This window comes from Micromesistius poutassou, assembly GCF_964030765.1.
Source record: "Micromesistius poutassou genome assembly, contig: SCAFFOLD_6032, whole genome shotgun sequence".
Taxonomy (NCBI): Eukaryota; Metazoa; Chordata; class Actinopteri; order Gadiformes; family Gadidae; genus Micromesistius; species Micromesistius poutassou.
The window spans coordinates 801-12,877 of record NW_028178397.1 but is presented as its reverse complement, the minus strand read 5'-3'; the positions used below and the strand labels follow the sequence as shown (position 1 = coordinate 12,877).

The 12,077-nt window shown below is 49.7% G+C and overlaps 2 protein-coding genes across 2 annotated transcripts; one reads left to right on the top strand and one right to left on the bottom strand.

The window, feature by feature from the left end:
* Positions 1 to 207: 207 nt before the first annotated feature.
* Positions 208 to 2,971, top strand: LOC311374571 (juxtaposed with another zinc finger protein 1; the record flags this gene model as incomplete). Its single annotated transcript, XM_084490391.1, has 3 exons — positions 208 to 403; positions 2,110 to 2,279; positions 2,795 to 2,971. 3 exons carry the CDS (start codon positions 208 to 210, stop codon positions 2,969 to 2,971), a joined length of 543 nt encoding a protein of 180 aa, XP_084346517.1.
* Positions 2,972 to 7,393: 4,422 nt separating this feature from the next.
* Positions 7,394 to 11,471, bottom strand: LOC311374569 (tax1-binding protein 1 homolog A-like; the record flags this gene model as incomplete). The annotated part of the gene is made up of 4 exons (XM_084490390.1): positions 7,394 to 8,905; positions 9,284 to 9,366; positions 10,313 to 10,572; positions 11,282 to 11,471. Coding segments are annotated over 4 exons (744 nt in total), but the record flags the coding sequence as incomplete, so codon positions are not given.
* Positions 11,472 to 12,077: the final 606 nt, after the last annotated feature.

The following is a 12,077-nucleotide window of genomic DNA, read 5'->3' as shown; positions in this document are numbered from 1 at the left end:
CACACACACACACACACACACACACACACACCACACACTCTGTCCCTTGGTCCCTTTCCCCATCTCCTTTATTGCATCTCCTTTATTTCACACATTACAGTAGAGCCATATAGTGTCAAAAGGGTCCATGTTCTGACCTCTTCACTTGAACCCAAGCTCTCACGATGAACACCCTGTGGTGACGCCCGTCCTGCTTTCCGCAGGTTCATGACGGACGCCGCGCGGCGGGAGCAGGAGACCATGAAGAAGAAGGCCACGCCCAAGCTCTCCCTGTCCATCGCCGGGGGAGGCGTGTCCAGGAACAGCACGGCCACGCCCCCGCGCCACACCAGCGGCAACCTCACGCCGCCCGTCACCCCGCCCATCACGCCCTCCTCCTCCTTCCGCAGCAGCACGCCCACAGGTAAGACAGGTGTGTGTGTGCTCTTGCATCTGTTTTTTTTTTGTTTTTTTTGGATCCGTGCATGTTTATTTCAATGTCCTCATATGATGTGTGTGTGTGTGTGTGTCGCCGGCTTGTGAGTTTCTGTTCCTAGGGAGCGTCGCGACTCGCACAAACGCACAGCCGAGCGCAACGTGTTCGCACAGTGCGCGCGTGTGTGTGTGTGATGTTTAAACACACCACGGATCATGGAGAGGTGTTCCTTCTGTGCGATTCAAATGTTTTCCCGTTGAGCAAACGAAGATGCATGCAAAGGAATGTCTGCAATCTCACACCTAGTGATTTCTGCACGTTGGATTACAAAGCAGCTCGCGCTCAAAGTGTTTCGACTAGGTCGTTAAACTTCAAAGTGGGAACTGCCAAATTATGTTTGCCAGGTAAGACTTTTTTTTTTTCTTCTTCTGATGAACACGCGAGCAACTATTCTTTCCCCAGATGGAAAGTCTGTCTGTGTGTGCGTCTCTCTGTCTGCCTGTCCTACCTGAGTGGGTGGGTGTGTGTATGTCATCCCATTTCTGTCTGTGTATCTTTCTCTTTCTATCGCTCTGTGTTTCTGTCTGTCTCCCTCTTGCTCTAGCTCTCTGTGAGCCACTCTCTCTGTCTCTGAGTGTGTCTGTCTGTCTGTCTGTCCGTATCTCTTTCTCTGTTTCCTCTCTCCGTCTCGCTCTCTGTCTGTCTATCTGTCTGTCTGTCTGTCTCTGTCTGTGTGTGTGTGTGTGTCTCTCTCTGCCGTACACTGAGCGGGGGGGCCCCTGCAGCAAGTGAGGGCCTCTCAACACTCCGCTAATTACACAGCAGCTGTCATGCTGTGTGCTACCATGGGGCCGTGCGCGCCACAGCCTGAAAGCAGATGTCCAATTCTAGCCCCAAATGGTTCCAAGCATGGTGTTAGGTCTGGGGGGAAAATACAGGCCACGCACACACACACACACACACACACACACACACACACACACACACACACACACACACACACACACACACACACACACACACACACACACACACACACACACAAAGCTCTTTCAACATGTGCCAGGGTGCCATCTATTTCCTCATGCTGAGCTGCAGCATTTCCTGTGAGAGGGTGTGTGTGTGTGCGTGCGTGCGTGCGTGCGTACCCACACATGTGCGGCCCTACCACCCTGTGTGTGCCTTTTTTTTTTACGTCTTGTGCAAAGTGTGTGTAAATGGAAAACCCTTTTTTCTTCATCTTTTTTTTTTTTTGTTGCATTTCAAAGCACAATTTCCAGGCTGAGCAGTGAGCGAGGATCACTCCCATTTAATGATCTCCTTCTAAGCGCCAACTCCTGCCATTCCACACACGCACGCATGCACACACACACACACACACACACACACACACACCACAACACACACACACACGTTCACCCCAAACGCTCACCCACACGCACACATACAAACGCACACACTCACAAATACACACACACACAGACACATTCTCTCACACACACACACACACACATACACACACACACACACACTTACACACTTGTTGGCTCTCCGATCCTATCCGATTTCAAAGTCTCACTGCTAAAACTCCCATTTGCCTCCGCTTTCCTCCCCCCTTTCCTCACCCCCACCCCCTACCCCGCCCCGCCCTCCCCCCCTCCCCCCCTCCCCCCCCTCCCCCTCCCCCGTGACAGGCAGCGAGTACGACGAGGAGGAGGTGGACTACGAGGAGTCGGACAGCGACGAGTCGTGGACCACGGAGAGTGCCATCAGCTCCGAGTCCATCCTCAGCTCCATGTGCATGAACGGCGGCGAGGAGAAGCCCTTCGCCTGCCCAGTGCCCGGCTGCAAGAAGAGATACAAGGTACGCCTCCGCCTGGGTGGCGGTGTGTGTGTGTGTGTGTGTGTGTGTGTGTGTGTGTGTGTGTGTGTGTGTGTGTGTGTGTGTGTGTGTGTGTGTGTGTGTGTGTATAGAGGGAAGGGGGGTGGGGGGGGGCTAGAAGGATGTGTGTGTGTGAGGTGTGCGTAGGGTTGGGGGCAGTGTGTGTATGTGTGGGGTGTATAGGGTGGGCGTGTGTGTTGGGGGAAATGGTTGTGTGTGGTGGATGTGTGTGTGTGTGTGTGTGTGTGTGTGTTGACAGGGGGTGTAAGTGTGTGTGATGTATGTGCACATATGCTTGGTGGGGGTGTGTGTGTTTGGTTCTTTATTCCCATGTTGTGCTCTCTGTGTCTAGTTTGTTCAGTATCTGAAGTGGGCGTCAGCTCACTTTCATTTAGCAATTTCCTCTTCATCTGAAAAAATGCAAAAAAAAAACATTCTTTGGTGATTGTTTGTTACTAAACCATCCCTACGCCCTACACACACACACACACACACAGAATGTGAACGGTATCAAGTACCACGCCAAGAACGGCCACCGGACGCAGATCCGCGTGCGCAAGCCCTTCAAGTGCCGCTGCGGCAAGAGCTACAAGACGTCCCAGGGCCTGAGGCACCACACCATCAACTTCCACCCGCCCGTCTCCACCGAGATCCTGCGCAAGATCCAGGGCTAAGGCAACCCCCCCATCCCCCACACCCCCCTCCAACCTACCCATCCCCAACCCTTCCAACCCCCTCTCCCCCCCCCCCCTCACCCCGCCGAGATCGGAGCACTTGTGCCAATCCTTCCCCACCGACCAACCTGCTCAATGTAGCCCCCCCCCCCCCCCTCTCCCCTCTCCACCCTCCCGAAACAATAGACTTAAGGACCGTGCTTCAGTGTGTTGTTCTAAGTGCATGCTTTAAGTTTTTCTTGGGTCGTAGAGGGAACAGAGGGCGTCCCGATATGTTCTTATTATTTTTCTGTCCGTCGAGTGGTATAACGTCTCAAAATAATGTTTTGTATCTTATCCATGGTATATTGTATTTTTGACAAATTATCTTTATCTTTGTAGTTCAGTATTGTACATTTGCACATTCATATATGCTGTTGCATTGTTTTGTTACGTGTTGTTTTTACTTACATACGGTGCTATCTGTAAAAAAAACAAAAAAAACAAGAGAAAGTAAAGACAAAAAACAAATGGAGTGAAAGAGATTCATGGAAAAAAAAGTTTGCTAAGAAGTCATGGAAACAGGAAGTGCAACAAAGCCCCGCCCCCTTCGTCCCTGCTCGTCTTCTGCCATGTTCGAGTTGGCTCACTCGGGCCCTAGAACGCGCACTATTTCGAGCGTCACCATTTTGCTGTACACAACTCGAGTGTAACAAATCCGGTTCCCTAATATGGTGCACCTAATACCCACAATGCACCATCAAAGAAACAGATTCTTCACGGTTCTCCTACTAGGGTACTATATAGTGTCGACTATATAGTATCACACTAAGGGAACAGCGTGGCACACAGAGTAACACACTAAGGGCACAAGGTGAGCCGATCCGAACACAGACCACTGTGGCGATGTCATAGTGTCTGTGACGTAGCCACGTCGAGTCCATCCTCAGAACGTGCCCCCCCCCCCCCCCCCCTCGCTATGCCTGGGCAGCGGTGTCTTGGACGGGAAAGGGAGGGGGGGGGGGCGGAGTTCAAAAGTGGGTGGAGCCCACCAGAATTCCGATAGTTTACCTAATAGATATATCGATATAAACGACAAATATGTATGTGTATATATATATAAAAACAAAAAAGATATATGTATCCATGAACATATGCAACAAATAGTTAACTTTATTTTCAAGCTTTATTTTATATATATTTTCCAACGCGTTTTAGGATTGTTTCTTTTTTTTTTGTTGTTTTCTTCTGTTTTCTGTCGTCATTGTGCGTTATCAAACTAAGTGTTCTTTTCATTCCTTGGTTCGCAGAGACGCTCCGGGCCCCGTTGTCGTCCGTGTTGCCGGGGGCGTCTCTGGGTCAGAAGACCAAAAGTGTCACAAACTGTGTGTAGCCTGTTCGCTAGCCTCTAGAAGCTAGCCACTAGATTCTAGAGGCCCGTGGTTCCCAACCTCTTTTGGCCCGTGATTCCCAATTCCTGGCGCTCGGAAACATCTGCCGCTAATATTGATGTCCCGGTGGACTCACAGCCACAAGTGGCTATGAATCATTAGGCTGTCAGTTTGTATATATACAGGACCCGTCTATGGGACCTTTTGGGAGAGAAAAAAAAAACGCTGATTTGTTTGCTAAAATGGATCATCAATAGCTGTATCTCCAGCTTGTGCCAGCGATCCCATTCGACCGCCATATGCCTATCCCGGGGAGCCCAGGGTTGGGAACCACTGCTCTAGCAGCTGAAGTCAGTAAAAGCTTGTCTAGTGAAGTGTTGTCAGCCACACTCAATCATAACTTTGGTGTATTGACGGCCAGAATAGGTCCAAACACATTTCCTTCCCCAACTCCTCCCACCACCACTGTCACCATCACCTTCACCACCTTCCCACTCCATTCCACATCCAGCCCATTTCGTTGTTTTCGCTCTGGCTTCTTTTTTTTTCCTTTTTCTTTTTTTTTTACTTTCAAACCTTTTGAGCGTTGCCTGACAAAAATTCCTGACAGCCGAGAGGCAGGAGATACCCAGGTAAACGCTGTACACAATCCCTGTTGCCAAGAGCGTTTTGATTTGTTGGTTTTTTCCCATGGTCCATTGCCAACAGCTCTCGACTGCCAAACTCTCAACACAACCATGTGCCTAAGGGGTTGTGGGAAGGGAAGGGAGGGGGGTGGGTAGGGAGGCATGATGGGGTAGGGGGGGGGGGGGGTAGGGGGAGGGCTCCGACTGGAGATCAGAAAAAAAAAAGTGTTTTTTTTCTCGTGCAAGTCATGGCACCTAACCCAAATGTACAGATGTATGGGTGTACATTGATGGAATGTTTTCATGCATGTTTTTTCTATGTTCTGGGTATAGGCAGGGCGGGGTTCCAAGGGCAGATTTTGTCTTTTTCAAGAGATTACCAGCTACATCAGCAGCGACAACTTTCTGAGTGTATTGTAGATCATGCCTTTCTAATACAGTCGTGGATGTGTGTGGTGTGTGTGTGTGTGTGTGTGTGTGCGTGCGTGTGCGTGTGCATGCGTGAGCGTGTCACTTTGTAGCCAAGTGTTACCTGCAGTATCCAGTGTCAAGGCCTATAGTGTTATTCCTCTGTTGTGTTTTCAGTGCTGTTCAATAGTCTGATGTGCCCCCCTCCCCCCCCCCACCACCACCCTTTTGTTGGCGTGTCTGGCTGTCAATTATATGAAGCATGAGACCCCCCCCCACCACCACCACCCCACCACCGCTCACTCATGATGTCATCTGCCCCCCACCTCCCCGACTCCCAGGAGAGGAGGTGGTGTACCCTCAGCAGGTGTTACAGTGGCGGGCTTCACCCCCCTCCTCCCTCCCCCCCTCCCCTCTGTTTTTCACTCCTCCTCCACTGCTTTGTTTCCATGGCGATGCGAGTGAGGGGGGGGAATGAAATAGTGCCACTTGGCTTCGTACGTATTACGAAGAATTTACAAGCACAACGATGAAGACGAACTATCGGTTTGTTTTAAAGGGAGTCTTTTTTTTTTTTTTAAAGGGGTGTTGGGAGGCTTTGGCACCAGCAGGCGAGATGGAGAGCTGCAGAGTCACGGCATCGCATGCACAGGGATGGCCTTTCTGCCTCCCCTACACAAACACTCTCTCCCTCTGTCCCAATCTCTCTCTCTCCCACTCTCTCTCTCGGCATTCCTGCCTTTTTAAATAGTCGTTTTTTTTTTTTTCTTCTTCTCTTCTCCCTCCTTTTTGCGTGACTTTGGGAGGCAGCCGCCCGCTCTGCGTGCCTGGCCCGGGATCAGAGGCCAGGCCGGCCGAGAGGGCCGCTCTCCCGAGCCTCGGTCTGTCAAACACTCGTAAAGGAAAAAAGTACTTTGCAGCGAGACCACCGTTGCCATGGGACCCATTCAGTGGCAGCCCCTTTTAAAACGGGGGGCCACTCACTGGCCCGTATTAACGCGGACTGGAGGAGGAGGAGCGGAGGATGTGTGTGTGTGTGTGTATGGTTGTGTGTGTGTGTGTGTGTGCGTGGGGAGGGGAGGGGGTGTAGGAGTGCAAAGGAGGGTACTTCAGTATACTTTGTACAGTGAATGTATTGTGTATCGTCGTGTGTCCGTTGTCAAGTGCTTTTAAATTATATTTTCGTACGTAAACGTGGGGACCGACGGTTCCCTTTTTTTTGTATGAGGGGGACAGCAGGTTCTGTGGAGAGTGACGCTGTCACACTGTCTTTCTATATGGAAAAAGCTGCTTCTTACATGTAAACGGGAAACCTTGAACGAAAAAAAAAACTGTAAAAAATAAAAGAGAAATGCAGTGTACGTCTCGACTTTGTCGCGTGCTTTCTTCAGGTCCGTCACACTCGACTGAGCCAGCTGAAGGACGACACGTGGCGGAGAATGCATTTAAATAAGCGGGTTTTTATTCGTAAAGAACTCAGCGATGCACATTTAAAATGACAGCCAGACTTTCACACGGGGGGAAAGGGCTGTACCGGAGACGTACATTTTAGTTCTGATCACGCAGCATGTGCAAATGTTTAAAATGTTTTCCTTTTTTTTTTAAGTCTGAATACAACAATGTTGGGAGGTTTACTTTCAAATTGGACAGGAAATACTAGACAAGCAATTGGACAAGGAAATACCCTTGAGCAGGGGGAACCAAAACCATACATACTCGTACATAAGCTCATGAACCTGCACACAAAATATAAGAAATGCATCTTTTTTTTTTTTGTATTCTTATTCTTTTCCATCAGTTCTTCATTAAAAAAACAAACAAAGTATCTTAAAATGCTTTCTGTCATTATTAAATAAAACACATCGAGATTAGGTCACGACAGCAGCTTGGATGAAACTCCCCATCAACTATATCTTTAGTATGTATGTATGTATATATATATATATATATATATATACACACAATCACACAATACATTCAGAATAAAGCCGTTTCTTAGTGCAGATAAATGTAGTGCTGTTCCCACCTTTCTCAAGGGACACAGACTTCCACAGTGGCCGGGAATACATCACTTCCTTTCAATAGTCAATAATATCCAACGGTCATCACTCCCGGCCAAACTGTCCCATTCTTGAAATTGATTGTGCATACATTGAAAATGAGTGATGTGTTCCCCCACCCCCCCCCCATCACGTGTTTACTGGGCATACGGATCACAAATCCCCCAAAACGTTGAGGATTGGCTTTTACCGACATACCGATCTATTTCTTATACCCTACTGTGTATCTGTATCAAAAGTTAGATTAGGGTCATTTTTGATTGGATCACAACTTCAACTGGTATTTGATTCGTGTTTACGGTCGATTCATATGGAATATCCGATGATGGAATAACGATGGATTTATCTGGTATGGGTGATCGGCGTTTCTTTTGAAGTTGGGATTTGTTTATTTATTCCAATCGTGTTGAAATGCTTTGAGGCCCTGCCTCGTTCCGTTATGATACGACCCGTTGCCCCCCCCCGGCTCCTCCATGTCCCCTGCTATACTGCAGCCCCTGTACGCATCACACAAGACACTGGTGTGCAGCCTACCAGAAGACCTCCATCAATACCACTACTGTTTTCGACGCCTCCAGGCTCATCGCAACAGGAGTTGCCGACCTCAAAAGAAATCGCGAGGTCCTGGAAATAAATAACAAGTATGAATAACAAAGAAATAATTTACAGTGCATATTTTTTTAAGAGCTCAGATGCTCAAGCTCTCGTGTCGTCGTTCTTCTTCTTCTTCTTCCTCTCCCTCTTTTCAGAATAAAAGTTTGGATGTGTTGCCGTTATAGGGCATTTATAGAGTACATATATATATATTACAGAATACGTTAATGCCATAATCTCTTAAAGTAGGGGAATGATTGTCAAGGTGAGACTGAAGCCAAATGAGCACTAATAGAAATCCCTTTAAACCAAATACTTCCTCTATCCCTTATGGGTTCTACTCAAAGCTAACCTAAGATGGATGAGAAAAGCCGTTTGCGAGGAAAGGGACAAAACACCCTCTTATTTTTTTTCCATTTCTAAAGAGGAGTCGACACTAGTTCAGATCGCCACGCGAGCCATTAAAACCTGTCTCCATGGACACCAGATCCAATGCACCCAACGCAATCTTGGCTTCCGGAATTCGCCGCCGCCTGGCTCAACATTCAACCAACTCTTTTCAAGCCCAAGAAAGACCGTTCCCACACACACGCGGACACACACACACACACACACACACACCTTGACCCCCCCCCCCTCCCGCCCACCCTGCCCCGCCCCCGTATTCAGTCGATCTGGTCAAAGTTGAGCACGTGGCCGTCAAAGTGCGTGAGGACGTGCCTCTCGAAGAGCTGCTGCTGGCAGTTGAGCGGGAACTGCTCCGAGCAGACGGGGCACACCTTCCAGTGGCTCTCCACGTGCTGCTCGAAGGTGCGCTGCTCAAAGTGCGGCGGGAAGATGACCTCGCACAGCGGGCACCGCTTGTGCACCTCGCTGCTGTGGGGGGGGGGAGCGAGGCAGGGAGAGAGAGAGAGAGGGAGAGGGAGAGAGAGAGAGAGAGAAGATTGAGTTGGGGCAAAAAGGGGTATGGTTGGATGTGTGTTTGTGTTTTTTTTTGTATCGTATGGGTGTATCAATTTGTATGAGTATGTGTATGTGTGTGTGTATCAGTGAGTGACTGTGTGTGTGTGTTTATCAGTGAGTGACTGTGTGTGTGTTTATCAGTGAGTGACTGTGTGTGTGTTTATCAGTGAGTGACTGTGTGTGTGTTTATCAGTGATTTTGTGTGCGTGTGTGTGTACCAGTGATTGTGTGTGTGTGTGTCAGTGAGTGTGTGTGTGTGTGTATCAGTGAGTGTGTGTGTGTGTGTGTTACCTTGAGTCAAAACAGAAGCTGCCCCTGGCCTCATTGCGTCTGCTAGACTGATGATCACAGGCCGGCAGAGGCGCATCAGCCACCTGCAACACACACACACACACACACACACACACACACACACACACACACACACACACACACACACACACACACACACACACACACACACACACACACACACACACACACACACACACACACACACTTAAATAAACATCCATGAGTCATGGCTCACGCACACCTGACTGCACACAGATCTGAATCACAGATCCTTCATGTAAAACAGAAGAGGCCTTGTCTGGAGACCCAGATAGTATCGCCAGTGCAAAGCACTCTGGTAGGGCTCTCCGGCAGGATGCGTGGATGACTCAAGTCCCCGTCTGGCCTTTGATTCTCGGGGGCGTTCTGCTCGTTCGTCCGGGGGGCCTTCTTCTTCGCCCTTGAGCCTTAAGTGTGTTTGGTGATGGCGTCCCGGATGCGGCCCCTGTGCCTGACGTCTCTATCCCTCCGGCCCCAGGCGGTTCTGGAGCACCGGCAGAGTGGCGCTAATTACCAGTGTATGTAAATGAGCTGGGCTACGCTGCTGGTGCTGCTGCTGGTGCTGCTGGTGCTGCTGTGTGACGAGGCCTTCGCTGGTCCACATCCCTCCAGCAGGCTGCCAGGGACACGGAGGTCCGGGGGGGGGGGGGGGGGTGGGGGGGGTGCACACCTGGGAGGGGGGGTGTCTGGCTGGGGTTCTGTCTGCGTGTGGGACTTTGTGTAGCAGTGTAAATGTCACCGTGTAGGTGCGTGTGTGTGTTAGTGATGGGTTGTGGCAGTGTGTGTGTGTGTGTGTGTGTGTGTGTGTGTGTGTGTGTGTGTGTGTGTGTGCAAGGTGGCCGTAATGGAGTGAACATCTCACACCAGCACCCGTTGGAACTGCCAGCGTTAATGCAGGGGAAGTACATACTGACATGGCTGTCTGTGAATGCGTATGTGTGTGTGTGTGACAGCGTTCGACAGTGTGTGTGTGTGTGTGTCACTCACACTGCGGGGCTCCTCGGTGGGGGGCTCCAGGCCGTCGGGGGGGCTCACACTGCGGGAGGGCTGGATGCAGACCACCTCCGCCTCCCAGCCGGCGCCGGCCTCCGTCGCCCCCCTCCCCCCCGTCCCGCCCTCCCCCTCCCCCTCCTCGGTTTTAGCGGGGGTCTCGGGAGCGCTGGCGAGGGCCGGGGGTCCGGCGCAGAGCGGCGCTTCAGGGGGCGGGCGGGACGTCTGCTCGGGGGACGCCGCTCCGTCCGCCCTGTCTGGTGGTCAGGGAAACGACAACGACGGGGTTACCGTGGAGACGGGCTTCTGGTCGACTCCCTCCATCTCTGTCTCTCCCTCGCTCACAAAAAACAACAACCAGCACAGGGCCCCTCTTGACTTGATTAAGGACTAAACCCCACACCTCAGGACTGATTGTTGTTTAAATCTTGTTATTTATTTCATTTTCATTACCTCAGGAACCCTGCACATTGGCACATTTATACTTATAGTCATATTCAGTCATATTTTTGTTTTTAATGCACAAGTCACCTACAAACGGACAGTTACATGTATATAGTATGTTTATCTTATTTGAATAGTTTTTTATTATATCTTATTTCAAATTGGTAAATTTATTTGTATATATACTCTTGTTTCGCACTCTCTTTTCCCACTGTACTGCTGGTCACTTGTGAATTTCTCCTAAGGGGGATTAATAAAGGACTATCTATCTATCTATCTATCTATCTTGCATTGTGCCCCGGAGCAAAACATTAGCAGAGAGACAGAGAGAGAGAGAGAGAGAGAGAGAGAGAGAGAACATGAGAATGTCGTGAGAGACATAAATCAGCCCGCTAGACACAGTGAGACATGTGAAGTGACAAGAGAGTACAAACTGCCAAACAGCCCGCACTAAAACACAACAGCGCCCCCCCCCCCCCCCCCGAGAGAGAGAGCATCCATGCACGTGTGGACCACACCCACCTCGCGTGTTGGTGCCAGTGGAGTAGGGGTTACCGAACTGCAGCTCGGCGGGCCTGTGTGGCACCAGGGGGGGCGGGGAGGGGTCCTGTGGGTAGGGCATTGGGTAGCGGAGAACCACGGGCTGCCTGACCTCGGAGACCTGTTCCCCAGTCACCTGCTCCCTCTGCCTGGACACGCAGCGCTGCAGCTCCTGGAGGAGGGAGCAGAGATGGAGCCGTGTAACGTGATTGGCTGAGGTTGAAAAATAACATTGTCCGATTGGCTGAACAGGATGAGCTACACATTAAATGTGACAGTGCTCATACGTGATAACAGTACGTGTTATCACGTACTGTGTATCGATTACGTGTTATGTATCGATTTCTTGAGAAGCTTCATAACTGTTTTGGGTGAATAATGTTGTAAAATTGTTTAAAATGTTTCAGTTTCTATGTATTTCAAATTTGATAGATTTACACTTGTGTGTAAACCCATTAGTAGTATTTTGATTTGGAGATTAGCGACATTAATCTGATCCACAGAGGACATGACAGTAATTTGTTTTTATTTGTTCAGCCTAAAGGGAGCCAAGCACCTGACAGGGAATCCTTGCATGTTAACTTAGCCTATTTTACTGTGCTATAAAAGTGTCATTTATCATTTATTCATTTTGCAGAAACATACGCACATGACTAAATCCAGCGCAGAAAACCTCTGAGGAAACGGCCGACAGGCACAAAAGTACAAAGCACAGAGCCTGGGAGTAATGGGGTGTACTTAATGCAAGACAGCTTTATGAACAACCCCAGTACTGATC